General features: G+C 48.1%; 8 protein-coding genes across 8 annotated transcripts; 3 read left to right on the plus strand and 5 right to left on the minus strand.

The window, feature by feature from the left end:
- Positions 1-3,930: 3,930 nt before the first annotated feature.
- EYB26_001449 (uncharacterized protein) lies at positions 3,931-4,859 on the minus strand (the record flags this gene model as incomplete). The annotated part of the gene is made up of 4 exons (XM_054260759.1): positions 3,931-4,055; positions 4,110-4,528; positions 4,589-4,773; positions 4,836-4,859. The coding sequence occupies 4 exons, from the start codon at positions 4,857-4,859 to the stop codon at positions 3,931-3,933; spliced, it is 753 nt and encodes a 250-aa protein (XP_054116734.1).
- A 394-nt stretch (positions 4,860-5,253) lies between these two features.
- EYB26_001450 (uncharacterized protein) lies at positions 5,254-7,029 on the plus strand (the record flags this gene model as incomplete). The annotated part of the gene is made up of 2 exons (XM_054260760.1): positions 5,254-5,323; positions 5,390-7,029. 2 exons carry the CDS (start codon positions 5,254-5,256, stop codon positions 7,027-7,029), a joined length of 1,710 nt encoding a protein of 569 aa, XP_054116735.1.
- Positions 7,030-7,194: 165 nt separating this feature from the next.
- EYB26_001451 (uncharacterized protein) lies at positions 7,195-7,950 on the minus strand (the record flags this gene model as incomplete). The annotated part of the gene is made up of 1 exon (XM_054260761.1): positions 7,195-7,950. One exon carries the CDS (start codon positions 7,948-7,950, stop codon positions 7,195-7,197), a length of 756 nt encoding a protein of 251 aa, XP_054116736.1.
- A 689-nt stretch (positions 7,951-8,639) lies between these two features.
- EYB26_001452 (uncharacterized protein) lies at positions 8,640-11,416 on the plus strand (the record flags this gene model as incomplete). The annotated part of the gene is made up of 3 exons (XM_054260762.1): positions 8,640-8,646; positions 8,772-9,445; positions 9,503-11,416. 3 exons carry the CDS (start codon positions 8,640-8,642, stop codon positions 11,414-11,416), a joined length of 2,595 nt encoding a protein of 864 aa, XP_054116737.1.
- Positions 11,417-11,839: 423 nt separating this feature from the next.
- EYB26_001453 (uncharacterized protein) lies at positions 11,840-12,859 on the minus strand (the record flags this gene model as incomplete). Its single annotated transcript, XM_054260763.1, has 3 exons — positions 11,840-12,352; positions 12,413-12,744; positions 12,817-12,859. 3 exons carry the CDS (start codon positions 12,857-12,859, stop codon positions 11,840-11,842), a joined length of 888 nt encoding a protein of 295 aa, XP_054116738.1.
- A 582-nt stretch (positions 12,860-13,441) lies between these two features.
- On the plus strand, positions 13,442-15,333 carry EYB26_001454 (uncharacterized protein; the record flags this gene model as incomplete). Its single annotated transcript, XM_054260764.1, has 3 exons — positions 13,442-13,797; positions 13,854-14,248; positions 14,297-15,333. The coding sequence occupies 3 exons, from the start codon at positions 13,442-13,444 to the stop codon at positions 15,331-15,333; spliced, it is 1,788 nt and encodes a 595-aa protein (XP_054116739.1).
- Positions 15,334-15,412: 79 nt separating this feature from the next.
- Positions 15,413-15,906, minus strand: EYB26_001455 (uncharacterized protein; the record flags this gene model as incomplete). Its single annotated transcript, XM_054260765.1, has 2 exons — positions 15,413-15,425; positions 15,488-15,906. 2 exons carry the CDS (start codon positions 15,904-15,906, stop codon positions 15,413-15,415), a joined length of 432 nt encoding a protein of 143 aa, XP_054116740.1.
- Positions 15,907-16,474: 568 nt separating this feature from the next.
- Positions 16,475-17,726, minus strand: EYB26_001456 (uncharacterized protein; the record flags this gene model as incomplete). Its single annotated transcript, XM_054260766.1, has 2 exons — positions 16,475-17,185; positions 17,241-17,726. The coding sequence occupies 2 exons, from the start codon at positions 17,724-17,726 to the stop codon at positions 16,475-16,477; spliced, it is 1,197 nt and encodes a 398-aa protein (XP_054116741.1).
- Between the last annotated feature and the right edge of the window lie 908 nt (positions 17,727-18,634).

The raw sequence follows: 18,634 nt of genomic DNA on the forward strand, positions 1-18,634 counted from the left end.
TATGCGGCCTTATTTGTCCCTTGTAGCCGTCTAGTATGCGGAAGTGCGGGAGGTCCCGTTATGCTCTGATCACGAGAGTCAAAGATATCCGGTTGTTTGGGAGAGATGCATGTGGAGTCGAAATTCAAATCTGACGTTCTTGCTATTATTTGAATTGGATATAGCAAGTTCCGTGTAATAAATCACACAAATGCTATTCCAATGCAGTTGAGAAGGTCAAAAAACAAAATGCGAAGCCCTTCAGAAAGCGCAAGGCGCAGTGATTCGGCGCAAAATATGCAGAATTGAGAAAATCGGAAGGTCGTAACCCCGGCTGTTGTGGCAAACTGACAGCATGTGGCACACTGAGAGTGGAGTGTCTGCCCTCGCTTGCATGTCCATGAAAATTTGTCTTTCTTGCAACACTGAGGAGTTCGCCTTGCATGGATAAACAAGACTGTGGCCAATAAAAAAAACACCATCGTAATCTCGGGCTTAGAAGAGCCCCAAGCTACGTGATGATTGAGACAATAGCAACCATAGATTCGTCAAGGGATTGCCGTGTTCATGGTGAGCGGGGACAGAAATTTGCTCCAAAACACAGCATGAGGTGGCAGGCTACTCCTTCTCGACCTATTCGACAGATATGAGCGACCCAACTTTCGCCGCATTCGACGGATAGAAGACACATCTGAGAGGTTTGCAACCATGCGTCCTGGACCAGACGTAACCTGCCACGTCAGAGAACATGGAAGCTGTAATGCAGTTGCATATGAATGAACGCCATCTATCAAGATTGAAAGGCAGTATGACCGCATGGACCCGACTCATCCGGTTTCCCAAGCAAGAAGCAAGACCGTGCACCTGAGCAAAAGTCAATGCGGGACAATTCAAGTGCAGCTGTCGCTGATCAGCTGAAAGAATTCGCCTGCCACGTCTGGGTATGGGTATCTCAGGGGTCCATCATTGGCCATTGATCAAAGGTGGTACGAAAAGAATAGCGAGGTTGAGTCACAAAGTCAATAGTTTGACCGGAATCAAGGAGACTAATGCGAAGGACAGGGTGTGACCTCGGATGGGATGGCAAATGAATCCTGTTAATGATGACCACATAGTGCGGGCACGTCGTTCATCACCTTGATTGATTGGAGGTATATGCAATTGCTATCACTTTATTCAGAACGCGGATCGTATGCATGGGTCGAAAGAAGCCGGTGTTGATATACACGACCAAGCAAGTTTGGTACGCGTTATGGCAGTAGTCGTCAAAATTCATTGGAAACGAGCTTCTAAGTGTCAACGGGAGCTAAGCCCTAGTCTGCAATCTGCAGGCGTTATGCAGTACAGTTGCCTCTTTGGGTAGGAGACAACTCGGGTAAGAAGCTCTAAAGAAGAGCGGTGGAGCATTGCTCTGTCTGCATGTTTGCGTAACTTCGAAAACATTTTCAGATAGATGAGAGGAATGGCCAGTAGCATCGTTGCCCAATGTTGCCAATTGGTTCTTGTTCATCGTAGAACAGAGTTCACAAAGAGGAGAAGGAGGTTGGGTTGAGTCTCCTAAGGCCTTAGCGTGTGCATTGTCATACCACCGTGGACAAGGATCAGTCGATGGCAATTATTGAATAAAAAAATAATCAACAGATGCCACACCAATTGACCCAATGGTACGACAGTCACATCACCTCCGAGAACCAAATAACTGCCGTGAACTGAGGGGTTTTCAGATGAGGAGACAACAAAAGAGTGGACGAGATAGCATCCAAGGTTTCCGAACATGCATAGACTAGGCAACCGGTGAGACGACGATAGTAACCTAGATACCATTCGAGGTTGAAGCTTTGTGACGCGTCCACTACAATGCACTAGCTCAAGACATGAGTAACATTCATTGCTCGATGAAGTGATAGTCGTCGAACCCAACAAGAATACGGTGAACACGCGTCGGTCGAAGATGGGAAAAACAAGTAGAATCCCGCTCCACGTATTTTGGACCATTCTTCTGAAACATAAATATCGCAAACCGCTCCCTGGTTTTCGTGCTGACGAGGCCATCATCGGGAATCAGTCTCAGAAGATCGTCAGTCAAGAATTAAATCACAAATCACAAATCAAAATATCAAACCTTCTCCAAGCATTCCAACTCTGAGACGACAAACAGATAATATTTGTCTCATTATTTTCCAAGAACTCCTTGTTTCAATACGTAGGAGGCTGAAGCATCCATTGGCAAATCGAACCTCAAAAAGCCTGAAGAAACCCTGTTATCCTTCTCCGAGTGCCGAGTAAGTGAGGCTGTAGACATGAAACCGGGACGGTGGCTGACAAGTAGTCAAGAAATGTGTTTCTACAACCAGAAAAAGTTCGCTTGCGGGGACTGGAATTGGACAAACTTTGCTCACCAGTGCAACTATGAGTACCGAACCGGCGAGACATGTGGCATGAGACTGGTCAACTTCACAGAATATGAATCAAAGCAGTGCCGACTCTGTGAGAAGATTGAAACCAAGTTTCGTCGCCGGAGCCAAGAGTTGGAACGATTGGACCGTTGGAAACGTGAGGGAGGAAGCCTAGTGGCAACGATGAGCCGCTCACAGCAACTAGTTAGTGACCTCGAAAAGGAGATCTACCAGCTTCAGAATGAGCGGGATTGTAAGAGAAAGGCTCTTTCTTGAAGAATAGAGCGGCCGGCACTGGGCCGTTCACGATCAGGGGTATGGATCCCGTGGACACTCTTACGTATGCGAGTGATGATTGGGCGCTTTTTTGGATTGATATTGGGTCTCTGTTTCGTATCTTCTTTATCGGAGTCTTTTGGAAAGGAGCATTTGCTCCGACATCGTCGGATATATTGGTTGGTTAGCCAGAGCTGCTGAGGTCCAACAGTAAGATCCAGACAAGGCTTAGGCGATGGGGGATGGATTTCTTGTGTCTGAGGAGACTTTTTCTTGTAACATCATAATCACACAATCAGTCATTTCCAATAAAAATTTCTCTTGTGACATGTTTGAGTATATTTGACGATTCCTCGTTCTCAGACTCGTTGCTCGTAAGCGCCCTTCTCATCCACAAGCGGGGCGGTCAATAACCATGGCGCCACAAACGTCCAACAATGAAAGAAGTCGGCGGTTAAATCCATGAACCCGGGTTGCTAGGCTGAAAAGCTTCTTATTTTTCATATAATCTTGACATAAACGGCCAGCAAAGGGTGTGAAATTTGAGCGGTAGAGCGAGTGTGCGACATGAACGCGGGGAAGAGAGGGAGGAGGTCGAGAGTGGGCCGTTGTTGTTTGGCGGAGATGCTAACATCAGATGAACACGTGAGAATCATCACTAGATATCACGTGGTCGAGTTCGAAGCACTTTTTGTTCGCGAAATTCTTTCTTATTTTTGTTCTTCTGAGTGACTGTTTGGTCCAGGAATTGCTCTTGGTTACCAGCGAATAAGTGTCAGACTCTTGGATCCCCAACAACAGTAACCAGAAAGGTGTCGGGAACAACATTTCTCTCGTCCTTTGAATCAACAATCGCGGAAAATCATGTCTATTTAAGAAAAACACTCATACATGTGTACAAAGTGAGAGTATGGGGTTGTTATGTTAATTGAACGCACACTGCGATAAGACACGCTATCCGTTGACGTGGAATTTCCTGGCTGGGGTTGACGAGCACTGTACAGCCTGTATTTCAGGTAGGGCTACATATTACAAGGCACAGAGACCTATCGGACATCCATGGCGCTTTTTACAGCACTTATTACCTGCCACGTCACATTTAAGTGAACAGTGATGCTGCTGTTGCGAAAATGGCATACGAAATGGGTTGCAATGGGGAATCAAGTAACCCTACCGGGTACGGAGCACCATTGTGAGGGATTTTATTTATGGCACCGACCTAATATATCATTCGAGGTCTTGATTTCTGCAGAAAATATGAAAGTTTCTCTATAAGTAACTAGCCCTCGGACTCCTCTTCCTTGGCAAGGCCATGCTGTCTCAACAACGCATTAATTTCATCAGCGCCCCAAAGATGATGGTAGATCTTTCCGTCCTTGGTCTTTCCAACGGTTGCGAATTCAACTAGTTATACGTTGTCAAAACGAGTTCGACTTAGGTGAGTTGGAGCGAACTTACTTTTCTCGCTGCTGAGCTTCGTAGAGTCCATCGTTTTGCTCAAGACTTTCACAGCCAGCGCACAGGCTTCCTTAAGATCACACTCCTCCTTATAGTCCTGTTTCAACAGACTCTGAGCAGCCGCATTGTTGGCACCAACACTTGTCGCTTTCCAGCCACCGTAGTTACCGCTGGGATTGCTCTGGTAAAGTTGGAATTGTCGGAGAGGGTCGTAGCCAGCATAGATGAAGGAGACACCGAACGGTCTGAGACCACCATGTTGAGTGTATCCCTGCTTCAAATCACATAGACGACGGACAAGTTGTTCACATGGTATCTCTTCGTTGTATGTTAAAAGGTATTGTTGGGCGGCCTGGCGGGCATAGTTGATGAGAATGTTGGCATCGGCAGTCATCCCGGCGACAGCGCAGATCATGTTACTACCAAGAAGACCTGTTAGATGCATCTCGAAATTGCTTGAGGTGCTTGTTGCGTCTCACTCGTTAAGGATATAGAGCTTCTCTGCAGATGTGTCCTGCTCCAGAAGCTTGCTCGTCACCTTCCTTTCAGCAGCGAGAACAATTCCATCTTGAGCTAGAATTCCGAGGGCTGTTCCGGCGTGGGAAATAGCTTCGAGAGCATATTCGACCTGATAAAGACGTCCCTCGGGCGAGAAGATCGTAGTCTATGAGAATTGTTCTTGTCAGCGATAGTCAAAACATCGATGATGGATATTCAAATGCTCACCCGTGAATCGTAACGCCTGGACATTCTGTAGGTAGCAGTGGTAGCTTGGGATTAGTGTAGAGATGACTTGACACAAGTATGTTTTCTTTGATGAACAGAAGCTTTTCAAACTATTCCCTGAGCTGTCTTGTTTAGATGGATGAAGGATGTTGGAAATGCAAAGGCGGAGGTGGTGGTAGCTGTTAAGCTCCCGGAGGACTAGGCAACTTGCTTGCTTGGTCGTGTTCGCCAAGCTCGGACCACTCCGCAGATCAGCTTTCCCGTATCAAAAATTGAATGATGTAAAGAACTTCTTCAAGTCACTAACTATCTATACGAGCACATTGTGAACGCTGGAGTATTTCTAGCCTAGGACCTGTCATTGCACTCTATAATAATATCTGCAATCTTCCGTCCTCCCTTGCGCTATCGAACAACCATGTTGAGGTCGACTTATACACCTCCACCTCCGCTTCCACCAGGGTGGACAGAGCATAAAGCGCCGACGGGTAAGCTTGCTATTCAGACATCTCAGGTTATCTCTCTATGAGTGTTGCTCTAACGAATCAGCACAGGGCATTCGTATTATTACAATGCGGCAACGAAACAATCTACCTACAAACGCCCTACCGCGCCTCCCGTTCCTGTCATAGACTCTACACAGGCGCAACCTAGCTATACCCCAGAAAACCTTCCTCCTTTTTCTTCAACTCCCTATGGACCTTCTGTAGGAACAAGGCAGCCGGATAGATTTGCTCAAAACAACACCTTTCAACAGTATCGCACGGGGCATGATCGCGGCAGAGCTCATGGGAATCGAAGGCATCGGGAACCCAATGATCGCCCAAAATCCAAACACAGTATCCCCGGATGTGCGCCCTGGCTTTTAGTGAAAACGAGATATGGACGACGATTTATACACAACCCAGAGACAAACGAGAGTTATTGGAAATTCCCGGAACATGTCTTGAAAGGCGTGGTGGAGTTCGACCGGTTGGAGAGGGAAAGGAAACAGCAAGAACAACTTCACGAGGACGAGAGTCAAGAGTCGCCTAGAATCGGCAATCAAGATAAAGACGAAATAATTCTTGAAGCGCAAGATATTCCTGCCACTGCCGCACCAGATGAAGAGGGAAGCGATGAGTACGAAGAAGTAGAGGTGACTGATAATGAAGAGGACGAGGACCAGCTCAGTAAACGACCAAGAATAGAAGGCGAACAAGACGATGACGATCGACCCATGGAGTTTAATGAGGAAGACTTTGAATATCAGCTAGCGGCCATGGGCGAGGACTACGGCTTAGATCCCGGCGAATACGGCGAGCCTGGTGAGGAAGGCTGGGAAGAAGGCGTGGAAGGACTCACATTAACCGATGAAGAAGCCACTTCCCTTTTCAGTGATCTGCTTGACGATTTCCGTATTAATCCATTTACTACATGGGAAAAAGTCGTGGAAGAAGGTCGCATTATTGAGGACACAAGGTATACCGTGTTATCGAATATGAAAGCACGGCGGGAAGCGTTCGCAAATTGGAGCCGTCAGCGCATACAGGAGATAAAGGCGCGCAAGGAAAAAGAGGAAAAGAAAGATCCACGGATCAAATATATCGCTTTTCTTCAAGAATACGCTACACCAAAGTTATACTGGCCAGAATTCAAGCGGAAATATCGAAAAGAGGACGAGATGAAAAATATGCGAATGTCAGACAAAGATCGCGAGAAGCTTTATCGCGATCATATTGCGCAACTAAAGCTCAGCGAGAGCACTAGGAAATCAGACTTGTCCGCCTTGCTCAAGTCGATTCCACCTCAGGATCTGAACAACTCTTCGCATATCGAAGCTCTTCCTCCTGCGGTATTGACTGACATACGCTATATCTCATTGCCACTAAAAGTTCGAAATCCATTGATAGAAGCATACATTTCCACCCTGCCCCCTGCTCCCGAAGAAGAAGCCGCCGCCCTATCAGCCCAGGAACAACAAGAACGGGAGCAGAAACGGCTTGAGCGAGATCGAAGGGAGAAAGCTCTGGCCGAGAGAGAACGCCGAGTCGAGGAAGAGAAACGCCGTTTGAAGGGCGAGTTACTTCATGGCAAGAGGCTTCTAAGAGAGGAAGCTGCCGAGATTCAAGAAGCTATGCAAATCAGAGGCAAGCAAAGCTTGAAAAGTTATTTTGAAACTGGCGGAGACGAAGGCGTGGAGAAGACGGACTAGAGTTTAGACTATCTACGAACATTCAATGCCTAGGTACCTATCCACCATACATTGGTCTTCAAATGAATTCATTAGCACTAGAACTGCAGTAGAATCAAATACCGTTAGTAGCGGTAGTGCCACATCATGCAAAAAATCTCATTTGATTCCGTTGTAGATTATGAACTACCGATATCTCCAATCGTCCCAATCCTCATCATCACCCTCCTCGTCATCATCACTCCCTTCGCCGTCCTGCAGCGAGGTTTCTTGAGCATTAACCACCGCACCATTACTCTCCATCACATTCTGTGCTCTTAACTCTTCTCGTTTCGCCTTTAACCTCTTTACTCGCTCTTCCAATTGTTCCATTTCCTCAAACTCTTCCTCCAAATGTCGGGCAGCGTCTTCCTTTTCTCCCTCGATATCTTCTTCCCGAACTCTAGCTTGTTCCTCTTTTTGTTTTTGTTGCTGGGCAGCGAGCTCTTCGACGGTTACGGGGGCTGCTGAGATGGTAGCTGTTACTGATGATGCTGCCACAGCGGCAGGCACTGGCGCGGCGCGCGTGGGCGCGACAACCTCTCGCTCAAAAGCAGCCCATTCGTCTTCGTCAACTTTTTGATCGGAATTGGATATTTGTGTTGGGTTTGATATTGTCGGGTGTATTGGTTGGTTGGGTTGCTGCTGTTCAGTCTCCTCGCTTTGCGAAAGGTCTTCCTCGTCTTCTTCAGCTATTTCCCGATCCAGGTTTACTGAGTCAACCAGATTATCATCATCTTGTGTATAGGAAGGTGTTGTAGGTCGTGACTTTTTGTGCGCAGGTTGAATAGTATCAGGGCCCTCTATTTTGCGCTTTTTTGTAACCCTTCTGGTGCTTCCAGACTGTGCAGATGACCCTCGGGAGGCGAGCTCATTTCGGAGCATAGATCTGATATCGGCCATTTCGCAGGTCACGTCTAAACTGCTCGTTCGTAACAGTAGAGGTTAGATATATTGGCTAGTAAATGGTATTGAGAGCTGCAAAAAGAGCTGGCCTCGGAACCGCTATGACGAGATGTGGCGCGTACAAGGGAGGACCTGTGGCTGTGCAGCTTCTCCGCAATGTCCGCATTCTGATAGATCACGTGATCTATACGCTAGACTGTGTTCATATCTTCGCGGTTGCTAATCAGATTCCCTCATCTTCAACTCTCTTCCATCACGATTCTCATCCAGTCCATCACGCCACCCTCAGCACTGCTGAGACTGACGACCTTAACCCACCATTGTACAATCATCTATTGCTCTGCGCCGAAAACAACGCAGTCTCTAGCTGTACATTTGGACAGCAGCATATACAGGACGATAAGACCTGCTAAAAGTGCCAAGACTTGATTGCGCGACATACAAAGAGCTCAGGACAGATCGCATTACACTACGCGTGGTTATTGCACAACAAACAGTGGTGAATCAGTAGTTTCCTGGAGCTCGAGGTACATTTCACGCACTTAGGATTGTGGCTTGTATTGTTTAGCCACTTGATGTCGTAGAGGCACTGAGTCAGCTGTGGTGTTCGAGCTGTTAGGGCTACCAAGAACGTCTTATTATACGTAGAATTATCACTTCTTCTTCATTCAAAGGATACATTAATGATGGCCGGTAAGCATGCCCACTCAATGGCTTTAGTGCCAGTTACTACGAAAACGCAAATCCGATGTCTAAGATGCAGACAAGATATTATCTTGTCGCGTTCGCGAACTCATGCTAACAACAATCTCCATTAGATGAACCACGAAGATCAGGACGAGCCACCAAGGGCCAGCACAAGAACCTTGAGCTGGTACAAGATATTCCCTCGAAGAAAGGCAAGTCGAAGAGCCAGTCCAAGGAGAAGTCCGCGAAACTATCCGCCGAACCCACTCCATCGCCGAGCGAACAAAACGAAGAAGAAATTATTCGGTGCATCTGTGGCGAATATGAGGAGGAAGAGGATATCGAGAGAGACATGATCTGCTGCGATCAGTGCTCGGCATGGCAACACAATGACTGCATGGGCCTTACCTTTGCCAAGGGTCAGGAGCCTGATGAATACTTTTGTGAACGATGCAAACCCGAAAATCACAAGGAACTCTTGGAGAAGATGGCGCGGGGTGAAAAGCCATGGGAAGAAGTCGCCCGACGACGACAGCAGGAGATAGAGGAGAAAAAGGCCGCGAAACGGAAAAAGGGTAAGAAGAGTAAAAAGGGTAGTGCGAGACCCAGCGATATCAAGGCTGAGACTAGTGCTCCATCAACTCCTGCTGCTTCGGAAACACCTGCCGCTCCGTCTGTATCCAGGCTATCGGTCGAAGCTAAGACTCCAGCTCCTGCCCCCAGCGAGACGACCACAGACACCAGGGCTGTCAGCACTCAAAAGCGAAAGTTTGATGAACACGTGGAGCCTTCTACACCAGACGCTGTGAGCCTTGAAGATTCAAGCATAATACACAGTTCCGTGGCTAATTTACATGCACAGGGCCCCAAACAAAAACAACAGCGGTTGTCAGAGCCGAGGAAATCTGTTGATAAAACGATAAAAACATCCCCTGCCGAGTCACGGAAACCTAGCATGGTTGACTCGCAGACCGGAGTAGCTGAGAAACCCGAAGATATAAGTAGTACAGCTCGCAGAAAGGCTGCAGAACACTTGATTGGGTTCTTCAAAGAGAAGGTGACATCAGCACAGAAGCAGGGCATCTACAATCTACCACCTGAAAAAACAGCCGAAGATGTCGCTCGATCTTTAGGTCTATCTGTTGAACATGCTATGTATGCAGTTACATGCGGTGGATCTGGCGAACCGAATGAAGCCTACAAGAGCCAGTTGCGTGCAATCACGTTCAATTTAAAGGCAAATTCTTCACTAAGGGACCGATTACTGAATGGAAATCTCGCTCCTGCCGCTCTTGCTACGATGACTTCCCAAGATATGGCTAGCGAGGAGCAACAGCAGAAAGATGCAGAGATCAAAAGGGCAGCAGAAAAGCAGCACATTATTATGCAAGAACAAGGGCCACGGATCAGACGTACACATAAGGGTGAGGAGGTCATTGATGGTGATGGACAAGCAGGCACATCGGAATCGATATTTTCATCAACTGCAGTTCGTCGTCCTACTCTTGATACCGATAGTTCTATCCCCGAAAGCCCGACTGGCGCGAAGGCCCCACAGTCATCAGGGGAACCCACAGCGAAGCCTTCGGCTGAAACACATGCAGCAAATGGTGGTGCTGTCCGTTCTCATTCCCCCGGGTTTTCGACTCAGGATGGCCTGTTTCCCGAGGTGCCTGCCCATCTACACCAGCCTCTGCCAGTAGGTGGCAAGGTTCAGGCCGATGAGGAGATTGATAACCTTCTCAAAGACGAGGAGGTGGAATCTCCCCCATACTCACCTAAAGACCTCCAGGCTGGAGGTGATATCTGGTTTGGCAAGTTAGGCATGAGCTCCATTGCAGAGTTCAGGTCAACTGGCAGGCATATCGCTGGCGCCGATCTCAGCGCCAAGATACCTTGGAGCCAGCTAGCGCCTTCGTCCCTTGTGGTAGACGGTAGAATTGATGTTGACCTCGCCAGCAAGTATCTCTGTGGATTACGGTTCAGTACTTCGACGGATGTGACTGTTATGGCGATAGCAGCTCCTCATCAACCAAGTGAACGTACGGCATTCGATAAGCTCTTCAATTACTTCACAGACCGGAAGAGGTACGGCGTAGTGGGCAAGCATCCGCTAGCAGCTGTCAAAGATCTCTATGTTATTCCCGTCGATGCCGGAGCGAGCCCTAAACCCGAGTTCATTCAGTTGTTGGAAAATAATACGCTCGAAGACCCGACACCTGATCGCGTACTTCTCATGGTGTTTGTCGTCAAAACTAAGGATTCTACGCCCTCTGAACAAGCTACACCTTATCATCCAGGTCAGGCAGTTCCGCAGGTCGTTGCCAGTCCGTTGGGAACTACGCCTTTTACTCAGAATCATCAGCAGCAGCAGTTCGCTTCACCTACCCCAGCGTCACGACAGAGCTCACAGGTGACTCCGTCAGGTCTAGCTGGATCCCCATCATTAAATGGAAACGGCCACCCGGCTCCTCAAATGCCAACCCAACTCCAGCCGCAAAAACAACAGCAGCCGCAAGCATCAGCGGGATTTCCACCTCAGCAGCCTCCGCTCGTTGGACAGGCAGCTGCTGCCCATGTTCTTGGTCCTCAGGCAAATGCGCCAGCAATACAAGAACTTTTGCTAAAGGCTCCCTCAGCAGATATTACACAGTTGAACATTGTCCGAGAGATTATCACACGGAATCCAGCGGCTGCCAATGACTATCCGCTTTTGATGAGTGCGATTACGCAGTATACTGAGGCGATTAGGAACGGTCAAGCACATACATCCTAGGTGTCGTGACGAGTAGCCCATCTTTTTTATAGGTTAGAATTAGTCCTTTTTTTGTGCTAGCGATGAAATCTGAGTACGATATCCCAATCCTCATGTTTTCAACTTTTTCTTTTTTTGTATGTTTGACTTTTGGTTTTTGAACATTTCATGTTCGTTTACTGTTGCGCAATCTGCACGGCATTTTTATGAAATGGTTATCGCGCAGGTCATGGGAAAGTGTATAACATTGAATATTATGTATTCTACCAGTGGTAACTACATGAAAGGAACTGAATTCGACGTTTGTCAGATGTAGGAAAGAATAAACCAAAAAAGTGAATAAGATACTTGATATTATTTGCGAAACGCCTGCGCTATGCGATTGTAGAAGCCATTTGACTAGGCATAGAATCATGAAATCTGAAATCTGGGAAAGAACTGAAACTACCATCTGCCTCCTCCTCCTCCTCCATAACCACCACCACCCCGTTTCCTATACCCACCACCTCCTCCACCACCACCAGACCGTCCATATCCTCTCCCACCACCGCCGCCGCCGCGACCACCCCAACCGCCCTCATCACCATATCCATCATCATGTCTCGCTGGTGGTGGTCTCCCTTTCAACTCCTCACTCAACTTCTTGAATGTCTTTCGCATATCCGAATACCCCATATGCATCTTCCCATAAAAGTGATCCGCCAAACGACGATCATTATCAAGACGACTGAGGTATGCGCCGCAGACGTCGCAAACCTGCAATTTTTGGTGTCCCGAGGGTCCGGATGTGTCTGATAGGTTCCTCAGGTCGCGCTCGTAGACCTCCTTCTGGTGTTTTGCGGAGCGGACTTTGAAGAGTTCGGACATGGCCAGGGAGACGGAGCCCATTTCGCCCAGTACGGAGACTTCGAGGAGGCCGGAGTTGATGGTTTTGGTGAGTTCGGAGATTTGTTTCAACTATAAGCAGGTTAGATTAGAAAAGAAAATATCAATAAAGATTCTGTTTTGGGGGCATACCAAGTTATTAGTCTGCCGAATCTCATCAGGCGTCTTCTCCAGCCGTCGCTGCGCGGAATCGATCCGTCGATCACATTCATCAATATACTTTTGCATATCGCGCATATAGTCGTATTCAAACCCCCATTTCGCCTTGTCGCTGGCCGATGTAGCTTCGTATTCTGCCTTTAGCCCCTCGCTATGAAGCTTGGGGCAGGGACCCAGGTCTTGTTTGGTGTTGGTGAATTGGTCGTGGGGACACGTGCCGGCAAGGTAGGAGCGGCAGACTTTGGGGTCGGTGATGGTGAGTTGGGCATTGCGAGAGGCTGCGCCTGTGCCCATGAGCTGGTCAGCTGGTCGATAAAATCAAATTAGCATGGAGTTCGTCTAAGAATGGTAAGAGCATTGCTCTAAGATGAACCTACCTCCCATGAGCTGCTCCAACAGCTTCCTCTGCTCTGCTGCCATTTTGAAGCAGGCTTAAGATATTGTATAAACTGGTAGTATGCCTGTTGGCCCACAGATAGCACTCCCCGTGAGATGAAGCCTGTGCCAGTTTCTCGTGAGTAAAAAGGTGGTTGTGAGCAGCACTGATCCAGAGAGCAGTGAAAGAAGCCGCAACTCACTCAATACTTTTTGACGCTAGTGGTGGCCCCCAGAAATTGACCAATCAGGAAGCTCCATGAGCTCTTCGCTGGTATTCAATAGGTGTGTAACTATGCAATTTTACTGTTTGAAATAATACTTTTGATTTAAGAGATGAATAAATATTCTAATATACAAGTATTAGTCATGGACCGCAAATTGTACGTTGTAGAATAAGAGAAACATTCATTGGCAGCCCCAGGTTTCTGGCGTGGTGGAGCTCCAATAGTTTCTACGTAGTAACTTCTAAGGATACGTACTATCGATTGACCCTTAACTTGAATATCCAGTGTTGACAACGTTCATCAAGTCAACAACAAGTCAATGGACAATTGACCCACCACCAATCTATGCCAATAAACATATAATACATAGCGATTGCATCGCTAGTCATATGATGTCGGAATGAAGAGTCCCTTCCTTTCGCTCGCCGTCCTCACGGCGTTGGTGGCCGGTTGTCTAGGAGCAACCGACTACCACGAACGACTTACTCTCCAACCACTCCCGACCTCCTCGCTCCTCGCCTCATTCAATTTCCGCAGTAACTCGTCCATTTCTGCTTTTGATAAGCATCATTTTCGTTATTTCCCGCGGTCTTTGGGGCAGATATTGCAACATACAAACACCAAGGAGCTGCATGTCCGCTTTACAACTGGTCGGTGGGACGATGAGAGTTGGGGAGCTAGGCCGTCGGACGGATATAAGGAGGGCGCGACTGGTGTGGAATTGTGGGCATGGATTCATTCTGAGTCACAGGAAGAGTGCGTACCATCGTAAGCCTATAACGAGACGAGGACTAATTGTTGATATCGTACAGAGCGTTCGGGCATTGGGTCTCTCTAACGCAATCCCTCTCCGGCCTTTTTTGCGCTTCTATGAATTTCATCGATTCTACGCGTACCACAAGCCCGGTCGTCTCTTTTGAACCATTAGGAGATCATTCGACGTCCGATCAACTACATTTACTTCATGGAACCCTACCCGGCGAGGTAGTTTGTACGGAGAATCTCACCCCATTTTTAAAGATGCTTCCATGTAAAGGAAAGGCGGGTATATCCAGTCTATTTGATGGGCACAAATTGTTTGATGCTTCCTGGCAGAGCATGTCTATTGACGTCGGGCCTATTTGTCCTACAGAAGGGGAATGTTTGATTCAAGTCGAGCAGAGCGTTGAGATGGTCTTGGATATTGATCGGTCCAAGCGTCCTCGTGGTACGTCCCTCAGTAACTGAAAGGCCATTCATCCACTGACATATCTAGATAATCCTATCCCACGACCTGTTCCAAACGAAGAACTGGTCTGTGATCCATCAAAACCTTACAACACCGATGATACTTGCTTTCCTTTGGAGAAGAAATCCGAGACCGGATGGACACTTTCCGAGATTTTTGGTCGTCCCCTCAAGGGACATTGTCCTTTGACCGATGAAGTTGGGCCCGGTGCCCAAACGGTATGCTTGAAAGTGCCAGATAGTCGGACAGTGCTTGCCACGCCGGGTGCGACAGAGATGAAAGATGGCAGCGGGTTTTCTCGATGCTATACCTTGTCATCTTCAACTGATTTTGACCTTGTGGTGCCGGAAGAGGAAGTCACTAGGCGGGCGCCTCTGCAACAAGGGGTGTTGCATGCCGAACGAACCATTATCGGACACGGACAGGAACGAGGCGGTTTGCGCGTGATTTTCAGAAACCCATCAACTGTCGAAAGCGTCGATTTCATCTATTTTGAATCTCTACCGTGGTTTATGCGGCCGTATCTACATACTCTCCAAGCTACTGTGGTCGGAAATGACGGTATCTCACGACAATTACCCTTTTCAGAAATTATCAAGGGAATCTACTACCGCCCTGCTATCGATCGAGAGAAAGGTACCCAGCTCGAACTAGTACTCTCGGTGCCTGCAGACTCGACCGTCACTCTCATCTACGACATCGAAAAGGCTATTCTACGATACACCGAGTATCCCCCAGACGCCAACCGCGGATTCAATGTGGCACCAGCTGTGATCAGAATCCTTGACCAAGCAAACCGCTCCCCGGTCTACCTACGAACAACGGGACTGCTCTTGTCACTCCCAACACCAGATTTCAGTATGCCGTATAACGTCATTATTTTAACGAGCACCGTTATGGCTCTAGGATTTGGAAGTATCTTTAACATTTTGGTGCGCCGTTTTGTGCCTGCCGATGAGCCAGCTTTGCAGTCCTTGAGCTTGAAGGCTCGGTTGGCTAGCAAACTGGCCACGATACGTGATCGCTTCAAAGGTAAAGCCTCAAAGACGAAGAAAACTGATTGAAACAAAATTGATTTTGATATCAATCGGGCATTACCCAAGTGCACAAGATAACTAATACATATATATTCTGGAATCGCTCTCACTTTGTAAACCTATCAAAGGTCAGTCAGCAAATACGCTAGAAATATGTAGACCTGCTGAAGGGAAGACGTACCGATCAACAATCCCTTGAATCACGGAATGCCCTACCATATCTGGCCCTCCGGGTTTCCTCTGCATAAAACTATGATCCTCCGTCTCACACGTCTCTTCCACTCCACTCTTTTTCAGATTCTCATCCACAAGCCCACTGGACTCAGCAATTCGCTGCTTCGTATGCGCTGCCGAGGCCCCCTTTTGGTCTGAAAGCGCTAAGAATCGGCCAATTGAAGCGGCGGGGTTGGGGATTGCGGTGTGTCCGGGTCCCTGGTAGCTGCTGTCGCTGCTTCCTACTTCTGAGTTGGAGTTGCCAGATTGGTTAGGGTGTTGGGTTCCTGCTTTGGAGCCGGTGCTGACGTTGTTGGCGGGTGTTGGGATGGCGCTGGAGCCCCCTTGGACATTGGTTTTGGTGTTGCGGTCTTCGTGGTCGCCCATTTTGATAGATTGAATGTGCAGAATATGGGCCGAAGATTGAAAACTAGGAAGTATGAATATGTGGGTGATGTTAAGTACCTAAGTAAGCAATGATAAATGTTGGATGGAGAAATGGGGTCGAATATATAGTAAATAGGAAGTGGTTATGCCCCTGGGGTTAGCATGATGAGGATGATATCATAGTGACCACAGAGGACGATCCCTGCACCAACCAGTGTCTCTGGTTATGCCTATATAAACGCCTTTAAGAAGTGACTGAATTGGCGGCAAGAACATGTATCTGCTTCGTTAAGTATACATAATAACATAATAAGGAATTTGCTTGACCTTGGAAGCACACCATACGTGGACTGTCGTCATACATCTAGTAGGGTTAGGGCTATCAAACCCATCCTGTTACGTTGAGCAACATGAGGTCTCTAACCCTCAACCAATTGTCCCATAGTATCAATGTATCCTTCATTCAAAATGCGATCGTATGATTTCTGACTGCCGGTAATGTTATATATATGTTTATATATTTATTAATACATAACTTTTCCAAACTCTCAAACAAAAGGGTATCGAATCATAGCGCCTCACTTGCATCAACTTGCTCCGCCCAGGTCCCTTCTGCTGGCGATAAAGGCGAAATAGGCGAAGGAACTTTCTCCAACGCTGGTATCGAAAGCTTGTCGGCTGTAGGGGTATTCTCTGTTGGCGCGGCTGTTGCTGTTGCTGCTTCTTTGGACGATGGTTTACCAGGTAGGGATGGGAACTCGCTCTCATTGCTGATTCCCGGCGCAGTCTGCGGTGCAAGACGGTCCTGACTATTCGCAAAGTCACCTCTACCACCTCGTCCGGCACCACCGCGTCCTCGTCCACGACCACCTCTACCCCGACCCCCACCTCGGCTACGAGATTCAGGGATATCGTCAACAAAAGTTTCTGGGCCGTCGGTCTGTTGATCTCGCCGCACATACCCAGAAACAGCACCATGCATCCCGCGCCGAAACTGACTCCCGCGGTCTCGCCGACCATTATAATCTTCCTCCTTCTTCTCGGCATCCCATTCCCGGCCCGTCTGTGCGCCAAGTTTGCGCATTCTGTTCCGCTCGCGTTCACTGTCCATGACTTTCCTGTTCGCTAATTCCTGTCGTCGCTTTTCGGCGGCGATGGCTTCTCTTTGGTGGAAGGAGGCTTCGTCGGCCTCGGCGCGGGCATGCGCGGCTGCCTTTTTGGCGGCATTGAGTTTGGCGGCGGCCATGCGCTCTGCTAGTTCTTCTTCGGTGAGTTTGGGCTGGTATAAGTTAGCTTCATTGTCTTTTGAAAGGTGCTGAGTTTCGGAGCGATACCTTCTTGATTCCACCGGTACCACTGCGATCCCCACGGACGGCCTGCACTCGCGCATTCTCCGTCTTTGCCGCTTTGCTCTCAGCATCTTCGTCCTTCTTTTCCTCTGCAATTGTATCATCTGTCTTTTCGGTAGACTCAAAATCCTTAGGGGCCTCTACTGCCTCCACCGCAGCCTCCTTGACAGCTTCCCTTTTTGGCCCAGCATCTGAGCCGCCCCTACCACCACGTCCCCGTCCTCGACCCCTGCCCCGACCACCTTCGTGCGCACCCCGACCATGCCCCCGCTGTCTTCTCGACGTAGGAACTGGTTGTTGTTGCGTCGCGGTATCCGTCGGCTGCTCCTGATGCTGCTCCGGTTCGGGGCTCGTCTCAGCAACATGCTCAATTTCCTGATCGCCTGTGATGGGGATGATCTCGTCATCGAACAGATCGTCGGCACCACGAGTCTGCGCGAATTCATCGACGGCGATAGCTTGATCGGCCATTTTGTAGTACGTCGAATCGGACTAGGATCGGTCCGTTGAGGTCGCGAAGCTGATTCGTCCAGAAAAAGAAGTTCGATATGCAGTTCTAGATTGCGCACGGTCCGGGAAATTGGTGGCGTGTATATATAAACTGGTAGTCGAAATTAATGAGCAAAGTTGAGTGGCCGTCAGGATATAGAGGGATGTGTGTTATTACCGTTACAAAGCGGTATGCGGGGAATCCAAATGAGAATTGCGATTCCAACAACGTGATCGCAAAGCCTCTTTGAACCAAAGCAAGAGAGGTCAAAGTGTATCGAGATCAGAAGCGAACGTTCGCAAGTGAAAAATTCCAGAACCAAAGGGTTATAGGGAAACGTACTGTTCAAGATCGAAGAGTGAAGGAAGAGTTTCTTGAGTCCCGCCTTTGGCCTTCGAAAGGCGCTGTATGTTCCTGCCTCAGGCTGCAACTTTGAAGCGGTCAGCCCTAATATGTCCACTTGCCCAACACTTCTTGCATCTAGTATGCTCAGCGCGCATTTGTACTAAGTTGTGAACTCTGTTGTACTCGTAGTACTTTGAAGATGACTGCTAGCCCTATAGTGCTATATCTTGAACGTCCATGGGTTTCAATTGACGACTTTGTTCAATGTATCTACTATAGTCTGCCCTTATTCCAAAGTCAACCCGATTATATAGTGCCATGTTAGCTTTCAACACATAACATTGAATATACAAATAAACTATTCTCGAGGCAAAGGAGAAAAGGTTCCCCTTCCCAGCATTGAAATGCAGTGTACGAAGCAAGGGGGAGCACTATGAACCCCGCTACCACAACAGAAAACATAATAATAAACTTAGAAAAAGATGTCGACTGATTTCAGGGTACGTAGTAAAACTGTTATCTCCCATTTAGAATGAGGGGCTAT

The sequence above is a fragment of the Talaromyces marneffei genome, chromosome 1, assembly GCF_009556855.1.
Source record: "Talaromyces marneffei chromosome 1, complete sequence".
Lineage (NCBI taxonomy): Eukaryota > Fungi > Ascomycota > Eurotiomycetes > Eurotiales > Trichocomaceae > Talaromyces > Talaromyces marneffei.